At 31.0% G+C, this 11,990-nt stretch overlaps 1 protein-coding gene and 1 non-coding gene across 7 annotated transcripts in view; both read left to right on the forward strand.

Annotated features, from left to right (window-relative positions):
- Positions 1 to 6,091, forward strand: part of LOC132947880 (paxillin-like) — a 37,035-nt gene extending 30,944 nt beyond the window's left edge. For 5 of the 6 annotated variants that reach the window (XM_061018119.1, XM_061018115.1, XM_061018120.1 and 2 more), the window contains exons 7-8: positions 481 to 711; positions 4,286 to 6,091. In XM_061018119.1, the coding sequence (XP_060874102.1) occupies positions 481 to 711; positions 4,286 to 4,552 (498 nt within the window). In that variant the 3' untranslated portion in view covers positions 4,553 to 6,091. Of the gene's footprint in view, positions 1 to 480; positions 712 to 2,457; positions 2,801 to 4,285 lie in introns of those variants that run through there. The other variant, XM_061018121.1, reaches the window with a different exon arrangement.
- Positions 6,092 to 10,363: 4,272 nt separating this feature from the next.
- Trnal-uaa (transfer RNA leucine (anticodon UAA)) lies at positions 10,364 to 10,447 on the forward strand. Its single transcript has one exon. It is a non-coding gene; the product is annotated as a tRNA-Leu (tRNA).
- Positions 10,448 to 11,990: the final 1,543 nt, after the last annotated feature.

Consider the following 11,990-nt stretch of genomic DNA (forward strand, 5'->3'; position numbering starts at 1 on the left):
GATTGTCGTGATTTTAAATTTGTATTCGGGCCTTCGTATATATTATAGTAACAGTCGCTAAAATTGTGCGTGCCGTAGAAAGTTTGCTTCGAGAAATCCGCTTGCAGTCCTTTTGAAAGTGAAAAAAGTGCTGAAATGGTTAACCACGCCCTATCAGGTTGTTGACGGATTAGGCGTGTTTGATATGTTATTGTATACTGCACCCACGACCCACCCACACGCGCGTATTGTACACTTCGTCGTTTATTCATAAAAAACATCGATTCTAGGGAATATGTTTAAACATTTTCGTTAAATGGGCACATTTTAATAAAACCCCATTTTTCGTTCGCACAACAGTTTTTTCGCTGCTTATTCGACGATGTTTACCGTTTACCACAGCGTTTGTTTAATCGGCTGGTCTATGTACTTTTTGAAAATACAATTTAAAATATTCAACTAAGGATTTTTATTTGGGTTTTTTTTTCCCGCGGTTTTCAGAAATGTGTGACGGCCCTAGAGAAGACCTGGCACACGGAACACTTTTTCTGCGCCCAGTGCGGAAAACAGTTCGGCGAGGAAGGATTCCACGAGCGCGAAGGTCGTCCATATTGCAAAGACGATTACTTCGACATGTTCGCGCCCAAGTGCGGAGGATGCACCCGGCCCATAATGGAGAACTACGTGTCGGCCCTGTCCACTCAATGGCATTCCAGCTGCTTCGTCTGCCGGGTAAGACACAGCGTTTCTAATGACAATAAATAATAATAATATGAGTGATGTAACGATACAATTAATAAAATAATATTTTACGTTTTGGTTTTTCTACACGTAGGTATTACTATTGTATATAAATGTAATACTATAATATTTTCCACGGATGTGCGGGCGTGTGTATTTTTAGCCGACGGTACTTTTTTTGTTGTTTGTTTTTTGTTTTTGTAGGTCGCTACATAGCTCTATGATACAAGGATGCGAGTATAATATTTTCACTCTATATGTGTATAATATATGATCGCGCCTCAGCGCCTGGCATTGGACCAGTGTGAGCTTCATAATGTATCCGCGGCTATTATTATAAATTATAATATATCGTTGCGCGATCTATGTACGACGGCGGACGAATTCAAACTATTGTATAACGTATCCAATCGTCATCGTCGTCGTCGTCGTCGTAGGTGTGCACGTGACATAATGATATAGTATATTATAGTAACCACGATAAAACAAATATAGTTATGTCACTATGTCAGAAACAATGCTGTCGACGCATCCCACCACCCCGTACTCGTGGTTCTCATAATTTCATATTGACCGTTCAATTACCCGAAAAAATAAAATATTACATATTTACATGATTATGTATAATAATATTATATTCTACCAATGAGGATGGGTGAACAACGCTTGAAGACAGTACGTGGAGTGATCGGCGAATATCACAAAGAAATAACCACCGCGGTTTGACCCTGCCCTAGACCGTAGTCAATCGTAATAACAATAAAAAAAATGCCAATAGGGGAAATTTTCTCGATAACACATTGTTCACCTATGGGGAGGGTTTGAGTGAGGGGCGGCGGGGCGTGTTTTGAATAAAATCGAGTACGAGAGCAGCGTGAATGAATACAACAATTCCATGGGATACCACTGTGCTTCTATTATTTTAGGATGGCCGCTTATTGTATGGATATATAATATTCGCTTGTTAAAACCTAACACAAGTAATATATTTAGGGTTAAGATATTTATGACCTCAAAAACTCTAAAAAAAAAGCATGCAAATATGCCCAAAATTATCATAGCATGCCCTTGAAACAATCAAGTATATGGCATTATAACATTTAATGAACTGTATTATTCCTTCAAAAAAATACATACTACTACCTATACATTTTTAATAATAAATACCAAACCTTTAAACTATTAATTTGTATAATACTATATTATTTTTTTACTACTTGAGTAAGGTTTTTTTTGAAAACTAAAATTTGAGACCTATTATATAGGAAAAATTTCGTTAAAACCCAAAAGAAATGGAAAATAGTGATGCTAAAACTAAATAAACATGCTACAATGTCTTACCAAACCACGGATTATAGTATAATCTGCAATGTGCACGACTAATAGAAAAAATGTATAAAAGTCATAAACATCTTAACTCTAATTAATATATAATATATACCTATAGGTACGAAATTATATTGAATGTCGTCGTTTTAGCATTTTAATCATTTTATGTGTTGCCACTATTGAGTTACATGCTTTAAAATAAAAAATTTTTATGAAAATTCGCGACATAAGTATATAATAATATAATATATTATTATAATGTCGTAACGATTTGGATTTCGCTCGTAACAATACGATGTCTGTCATTCTATATTCTAACATCGCGTATCCGACTGCTTCTGCTTTGGCGGCGGTGGTGGTCTAAACACAGCTGTCTCACAATCGGCCGCGACATTTTGTGCATTATAGGATTGCAAGCAGCCGGTCACTGGCAAATCTTTTTACGCCATCGAGGGAAAACCAGCGTGTGCGAAATGCGTCGGTGTCGATGAGGAGGATTGAATGCCCATACACTATAATACTATATGTATATATAGATACTATATACTTTAATATTTGTATCTACGATGATGTTACATATAATATTATAATATATCAACGTAGAACGTTTCATTGCGACTCGTCCGCATAATATAATGATATGTCACATTTATAATTTATATACCTACTATTGTAAAACCAAAAAAAAATATAATATATAGTTAATAATTTACTTTGTTGCATGTTAAATAAACAACATTTATACCTATTATTATTATTATTATGGAAAATGTTCATTTGTTGTGGTTGAAAATTTTAACTTGCCACACGATCGGAATAATGTGAAGTCATCAACGGTGTCCTCGAGCATAATATTATAACTACAGTGGTATATTTGTTCTCCCTACCACCACCCTGCACCCCCACTGCAAAAAAAAATTAACGCTGCCAAATTTACGTCGTTTCGTCGTAATGGATGCGTGTGAGCGCATATCGAGATTTATAAAAATAATATATATTCTCAAGGCCAAAAAACATTCGTTTCTGTGAATAAAACATTCAGTCAATAACTACAGATATAATATAATTTGTTCTTAGAAGATCAACCCTCGGTCGGTAAAAAAAAAACAGTTCCAAGCACGTTGTGGACGGCCTTGGCCTATACGGCTAAACGTATATATCTGTATAATATATATCTGAGTTTAGTTATACGGATTGGACGAACAGTAATTAGATGGTTTCTTAAAGTAGTCGTATTATATTGAGCTAAATCGGTCCAGCCGTTCTCGAGTTTTAGCGAGACTTACAAACAACATTAAATTTTTATTTATATAGATAGATATATAAACAATGGAAAATACTTTAAAATTGTACATATAGATATGCGCTCATCATAATGCCAGCTGAAATGACTCAGTTCTTTTCGAATCGAATTCCCCGTCGCTCAATTGATAAATACACCATCTACCGTGGTCGCTCTTTTTGCAAGCATCGAATTTCCTATAATAATATTATTATATATAATATAGTCGGTAGCAAAGATTATGCTCGGGTTTGGGGGAGGAGGGGGGTGATAATTTTTAATACATAAGGTGAGGTTTAATTATGCATAGAAATGCCTCTTGAGTTTGGCATGCTCATATATACATGGGTCATGGGTATATATATAATTTTAGACTTTTGCAACAAAATATTCATACAGTATAATATGGTTACGTCTTATACAGAATAGGTATACACAGACCACTGAAAGCATTTGTAAATTTTCCTGAAATTTTAGGGATGGCTCCAGGCCGCAGTCCTCTCCCCCGGTTACGTGGCTACGCCACTGTCTATATGCTCATCTTATTATGTAGATATACTTATATCCATCCTACTTGTTGCCTGCAGTTTAATTAACCGAAACGGAATCGATGATGACAGGCATTATTCTCGAGTCGTGGTGCAGCGGGGTCACAACCAGGGACAGATCCAAGGCATCCAAGACATTAAAATATTAGAGCACTACTGGATACTACCATTGACTATAAATACTGTAATTAATGCGTGTATCGTATTTGGGTTATAACAAAATTGTTCTCCCCCCCCCCCCCCCCCAGATCAGTGTTCTGGATCCGTGCCTGGTGACAAATGATCGTTTTCCATCATAAACCGTTGCGCTATCGCGATGATTTATGATCTACCTGCTATATCTACCCACCCACTTACCCACATTATATTATATTATGTTCTGACCTTGGTGGGTGTGTGTTCGCAGGACTGTCGTATGCCTTTCGTCAGTGGCCAGTTCTTCGACCACGAGAGCCAGCCCTACTGCGAGACGCACTATCACGCTAAGCGCGGGTCGCTGTGCGCCGGATGCCACAAACCGATCGCGGGCCGTTGCATCACAGCCATGTTCAAGAAGTTCCACCCGGAGCATTTCGTGTGCGCCTTTTGCCTGAAACAGCTCAACAAGGGAACGTTTAAAGAACAAAACGAGAAACCGTACTGCCATTCGTGTTTCGAGAAGCTGTTCGGGTAGACCGGCGCAGGCGATGTTCGCCGATGATGTGACAACAATTAAATCGACGGTTGCGCGATCGACCCCGTCAGGTCGATATGATTATTGTATCGTACAACGATTATATTAAATTATTATATAATATAACGAGGTACGATCACGCCGCCGTTGGTTTTATTCAGAGCAATAGATAATAATATAATAAGTGTATTTTGTACAACCGACGAATTTACCAGACCTCGAAATAAGGCTCTCGGTTACTGTCATTTAACCGCCTATACCTATATTTTATCATAATAATATTATGTTTCCAACTCCGTCTTCCCTCACAAAATAGCCAATACCTTCACGCCTTAGGTATAACATAATAATATTCTATCCGTTTTTCTTTACTAACACAATTTATATTTATATTATTATTATTTTTTTTAAATAATTTTTAATTCTTTACAAAAAATATTATTTTCCATATTAGTTTTGTATTGTTATGTGTTTTTTAATTATTTTTTTGCAATTAATCTGCCTATGAGCTGTAGGCATTTTATTTTACCCCATTCCAATTTTTAAAGTCACAACCACAACGTATAATAAATAATAATATAATTATACTGTAACACCATTTCAGTATCATAATTAATAGTGGCATTCCACATTTGGATTTGAATGTCTTAATATTTTAATGGTAATTATTGATATTTTGTAAATTGACGATAACAATTTGAAAATGTAAAAAGATATATATATTTTAGAAATGTATTTTCATTGTTATTGTTTTCTTGGAAATAGGAATGTATATAAACTGTTTATAAATACTTTCTTTACTATTTAGAATTTGTGTTTTTTTTATAACTTCGGCTCTATATAACATAATGTTAACGATTAGTTGATGGTAGGTAGCAAAAAATATTAATTTCTAATATTATTTGTTGTTTGATCATTAATGCTATGTATTTGTGTCATACTCTCAAACAGTAAAACGTGTCATAATGATTTGAGCTTTAAAAAAAATTATTTCTTTCTTTAGTTGAACACCAATATTAATAGTTTGCTTAAATCCACTGTGAAAAATTTACGAATTCAGATTATTAATTGTTTAACACTTTTAACAAACAAACACAAAAAAATTATACCTATTTACTATAAGTTTATAATAAATAGTCATTGTAAAATTAATTAAGACATTATGTTATTATTTATTGTTGAATAATTAAAAATATTATATTAAACATAAAGAACAAGGGTACTTTAATATCAAACAAAAATTCATCATTATTATCAATATTAAAAAGGTGGGCAAGTGGGTGACGCTCTGCTGTATTACAAGTGGTGTAAAGGATGTTGTTAAATTTGAATCCAATCATATAATGTCATTGTTTACAAAATATGATTCAGAGTGGTGACGGTTTGTCAGTGTGGATATTTTATATTATATTTATATTGTTATTGCTTATTATTAATACGGTAGCCAGTAAGTTGAAAGTTGAATTAATATTATAAAATTACGACTATTTTATTAAAATAGGAATTGATAAAATAAACATAATATGATATAAATTTCAAGTGTATACCTACGGTCATTCGTTTTTTAATTACATCAAAATAAGAAATTCGCAACTTGAGAAATCGAGTGAATATCCAATGTTGTAAAAATTTGAACTTCAAACGCTCATAAAAATTTAATTTAACTTTCTTAGAGATATTTTTTTTTGATTGTGGCTATGTATTTTTAATATTTTTCAACTGTCATTGTAACAATATATCGGGATCCCAGGAAGCCTTGTATTAATTTTTCAAGCATTTTGACGGAACGAATACTATTTTATTGATATTTATAGGAAAAAAACTAAAAAAAATTGAAAACTAAATATGTCCGTATAAACAGCTCAAAACAAGTCAAAATATTTTGAAAATTTTATCGTGCATACAAAATGGTAATATAAACCATTCTGTGAAGATTTCATTTATCCACGGTGTTACAGAGTTACACTAAAAGCCAAAGTCGAAAATTCCCGTTTTTCCTTAATTTTTATTTTGTTTGCCCTGCGCTTTTGAAAACTATCGAGAATTTTAAATGTTGACCTCTCGTCCTCCCGAATGCACCAACTAGATTCACTGTCCCATCGAACAATATACTGAAGTAATATGTTTACAAAATATTACAAAAAAAATGTATTATATTCAATACAAATAAATCATGCATCTGTTCCAATAAAATATAAGTAAGATTAATCATTAAAAATTAAAGAATACACAATGCATTCATTATAATTAGTCGTAGGATCTTAAGGCGCTCGGTGCCGATGCCATTTTTTCCTCAAAAATACACTCTGCGGGAATAACGATACCGCCTTGTAAAATACCAAATTTCATAATTATTTTTTTAATTGCTAGAGGGAAATATTCTACAGCCCACATCGATTTCTGTTTTTCAATATTTTATTCTCAAACTTAATAATATATCTAAGAAAATACAAGATAAAAAGCATTTTTTTACAAATTTTTTAATACAATTATTTGAAATAAAATACAAGATCAGAGATCGATGCGGGCTGTAGGAAGTCTTCTTCTTTCAGATAAAAAAATAGTCATTAAAATCTCACAATTCTACAAAGCTTGAGAGTTATTCCCGTAGTCATTTTTTTCGATATAATACACCCTATCAACCCCCCCCTCCTAAATAGGTATCGGATAGAAGATTAGTGGAAAAGTCTTATAATTAAGGTTATAACCAAAATATAAAATTCAAATCTAAAACAAAAAAGGTGGATAAGTGGATGTCGCTCTGCTGTACAGTAGGTTACAAGTTGATCACTGTAATGGATGGTGTTAAATTTGAATTCAATGATACAATATCATTGTATAAGAAAAACGATTCTGAGCGAAAACGGTCAGTCAGCCTATGATTTTACCAAGTATATTTGATGATATTATTGTGAATAAAGTAATTTATATTATATAACCTATTTACGTGGAGCCTTGTTTTAAATTTTCAATCCTTACTACAAAATAATTATTAAATTTTAAATTTGATATATTTTGATACAATTCGAACTTTAAATCCTTATAAAAAAAAACTGTGCCTATGTATTTTTAATATTTTTCAACTGCTATTAGAACGATATATCAGGAGCCTTATATTAAATTTTCACGCTTTTTTACCCAACAAATAAAAATTTATTGATATTTATAGAAAAAAAACTAAAAAAATTGAAAACTGACAACGTCCGTAAAAAAACGTCGTAGAAAATGCTAATATAAACATTCAGTAAAATTTTCAAGTATCTACAGTCATTCGTTTTTTAATTACAATAAAATAAGAAAATTGTTACATGAGTAATCGAGTAAATATCAAATGTTGTAAAAATATAAATTTAAGACGCTCATAAAAATTTAATTTAAGTTTCTTCTAGACATTTTTTTTTTTTGATAAAGGTAGACAAACTTATGAGTAATCTTATATTACATTTTCAAATCTTAGATTTAAAAAGAAAAATTTTTATGAATTCTCAACTCAAAATAATTTGCTATTTTTCGTGATTTTTCCGTATTTTGTCAAAATTTGAACTTTAAATGCTTATAAATAAAAACTGTGACTAAGGATTTTTAATTTTTTTCATCTGCCTTTGAAACAATAACCTAGGAGCCTTCTATTAAATTTTCAAGCTTTTTTACTCAACAGATAAATTTTTATTGATATTTATAGAAAAAAAAACTAAAAAAATTGAAAACTGACAATGGCCGTAAACAGCTCAAAAAGAGTCAAAATATTTTGTAAATTTTATGGTGTATAGAAAATGCTAATATAAACATTCAGTCAAAATTTCATGCCTCTACGGTCATTTGTTTTAGAGTTACACCAAAAACCAAAATCGATTTTCTCGAAAACAGATTGTGTAAAAATTCCCGTTTTTCCTTAATTTTTCTTTTGTTTTCCACGTCGCTTGTGAAAACTACTGGGAAATTTTTACTTTTGACCCCCCAAAGTACCTACTAGATTCACTTTCCTATCAGAAAAGTTACTATTGAAGTAAATCCAAGCACTTTTACTGTCCTAAAACGTGATGACAGACACATTATAGATTCTGAGCGAAGCGATGAATGTATTGATTCTACAATGATGTGTGTTTTTTTTTTATTTTTTTTTATTTTTGTGTCTGTCATCACCTTTTAGGACAGTAAATGTGCTTGGATTTTCTTCAATAGTAACTTTTCTGATAGGAAAGTGAATCTAGTTGGTACTTTGGGGGGTCAAAAGTAAAAATTTCCCAGTAGTTTTCAAAAGCGACGTGAAAAACAAAAGAAAAATTAAGGAAAAAACGGGAATTTTTACGCAAAATCTGTTTTCGAGAAAATCGATTTTGGTTTTTGGTGTAACTCTAAAACAAATGACCGTAGGGACATGAAATTTTGACTGAATATTTATATTAGCATTTTCTATACACCATAAAATTTTGAAAATATTTTGACTCTTTTTGAGCTGTTTACGGCCATTGTCAGTTTTCAATTTTTTTAGTTTTTTTTTCTATAAATATCAATAAAATTTTATCTGTTGAGTAAAAAAGCTTGAAAATTTAATAGAAGGCTCCTAGGTTATTGTTTCAAAGGCAGATGAAAAAAATTAAAAATCCTTAGTCACAGTTTTTAATTATAAGCATTTAAAGTTCAAATTTTGACAAAATACGGAAAAATCACGAAAAATAGCAAATTATTTTGATGAGAATTCATAAAAATTTTTCTTTTTAAATCTAAGATTTGAAAATGTAATATAAGATTACTCATAAGTTTGTCTACCTTTATCAAAAAAAAAATGCCTAGAAGAAACTTAAATTAAATTTTTATGAGCGTCTGAAATTTAAATTTTTACAACATTTGATATTTACTCGATTTCTCATGTAACAATTTTCTTATTTTATTGTAATTAAAAAACGAATGACTGTAGATACTTGAAAATTTCACTGAATGTTTATATTAGCATTTTCTATACACCATAAAATGTTGAAAATATTTTGACTCTTTTTGAGCTGTTTACGGACGTTGTCAGTTTTCAATTTTTTTAGTTTTTTTTTCTATAAATATCAATAAATTTTTATTTGTTGGGTAAAAAAGCGTGAAAATTTAATATAAGGCTCCTGATATATCGTTCTAATAGCAGTTGAAAAATATTAAAAATACATAGGCACAATTTTTTTTAATAAGCATTTAAAGTTCAAATTTTGACAACATTTATCAAATTTATAATTTATTAATTATTTTGTGGTTAAAAATTTATAAAATGTTTAACTTTTATGGCTAAGGATTGAAAATTTAAAACAAGGCTCGACGTAAATAGGTTATTATATAAATTACTTTATTCACAATAATATCATCAATTAATATACTTGGTAAAATCATAGGCTGACTGACCGTTTTCGCTCAGAATCGTTTTTCTTATACAATGATATTATATCATTGAATTCAAATTTAACACCATCCATTACAGTGACCCACTTGTAACCTACTGTACAGCAGAGCGACATCCACTTATCCACCTTTTTCTAACCGAATTTGCGTAAAAATATCCGTTTTTCCATAGTTTGTTTTTTTGTTTTTCCCGGCGCTTTTCAAAATTACTAGGAATTTTAACCTCCTGAATGAACCAACTAGATTCACTGTCCCGCCGAACAAGATACTGAAGTTGAAAATCGCGAAGCATTATTTCGACTACTTATATTGTACACACTCACACAAAAAAAAAACACATCATTGTAAAATCAATATATTCATCACTTCCGGCTCCGCTCAGAAACTAAACATATTGATACAACATTGGTGTTTTATGCCTCGAGGCGTATGGTCAGGTTGGCCGAGCGGTCTAAGGCGCCAGATTTAAGCTCTGGTTCCCAAACGGGAGCGTGGGTTCGAACCCCACACCTGACAAATTAAAATTTTGCTTTTTTTTTTGTCTTTAACTAGGTTGATAAAGTAAAAAAAAGTCGATTGAAAATGCTATTTTTTTTTATAAAATATTGGTAGAAACAAATTCAATTGAATAAGTATAATATTAAGTAATTCGTACACCATAGTACACCGACAACACATTTGAGCAACGTGAAAACACGGTTAGATAAAAAAAAAACGATTGAGAGCATTGCATTCAATATGGACCACCGAAAAGGAGGGCACCCGCAACACTCAATTTTAGAGGTCCACATTGTATTCAGTGGATGGAGGTAGGCACTAGGCACTCACGAGCGAATAATCGTGGTACTTTCTCCCTGATTGAGTATAAAGTATATTAATGCATTACAGTGAACCCTCCAAATACCGGACACTCTCGGTCGATAAAATTGTGTCGTTATTCGGAGGTGTCTGCTATTCAGAGGGTTTGGATTGGAGAAAGTTTATAATGTTTGTTCCCAAGAAAATGTTCGCTATTGGAACGTGTCAAATTGTAAAATTATTGTTTACCCATATAATTATATGTTTATTATGTTGTATAGCTCTACCCAAGTCTGGGCAAGTTAATGATAATTTTTAATTGAGTAAAGTTAAGTTGATGGACAAAATTTTAAAAAGTTTCAAGTTAATAGTTATCCTATTTTTTTTAACCCAGTTATGTTAAAAGTTATATGAAAATTTACAATTAACTTATGTTAAGATATTTTTTTTTTATTATAAAACCATTACCATTTTGAAGAAAATATTTTACATGTTCTTGAGAATTGTACATTTGTACGATTGTTACCTATATTATATTATTAGTATTTATTTATATAAGCATGTTATAACCTATTACGCATTATTAATATTATTATTATTAAAATACGCCATTATGCCACAGTATGGTACGGTACTACACTACTACGGTATATTGTATGTATGTATTTAATTAAGTTACTTTTGTTGAAAAATTCTGGTTAATGGAAAAATAGTTAAATTAAATTAAGTTTTTTAATTTTAGATTCTGAACGGGGCGAGGAAGCTAGTGGTTTTACGTTTTTTTTTTCATCCTGTAAACAAAATTTCTACCAGAAAGAGTGCTTCGATTTCAACATATAGTATCTTTATCATCATTAATAATATTGTATTATATTTATTATTTAATTATTTATAAATTAATGTAATTTGGATTTGATTAAAAGTACCCAACTCATTATTTATTAAGTTTATATCACTAAAAATTAAGTTAATGAAAATTGAATGTAAAAAAGTTAAGTTAAAAGTTAAAATTAACTTAAATTTAACCTTTTAACTCATTTGTGCCCAGACTTGATTTTACCAATTTAATTAAATATCAAAAACCTTCTACATACAAGTCAATTACCAACAGGTATTTTTCAAAACATTTCAATGATATTAAGATATATATTTGCGTAGATAATCCCAATAAAATGTTCAGTTTTTATAACAAAGGCTGAAATTATTATACAAACCTACAATTTTAGATAATTTTCATCTCAATTAATAAAACAATATTGAA

This window comes from Metopolophium dirhodum, chromosome 6 (assembly GCF_019925205.1).
Source record: "Metopolophium dirhodum isolate CAU chromosome 6, ASM1992520v1, whole genome shotgun sequence".
NCBI lineage: Eukaryota > Metazoa > Arthropoda > Insecta > Hemiptera > Aphididae > Metopolophium > Metopolophium dirhodum.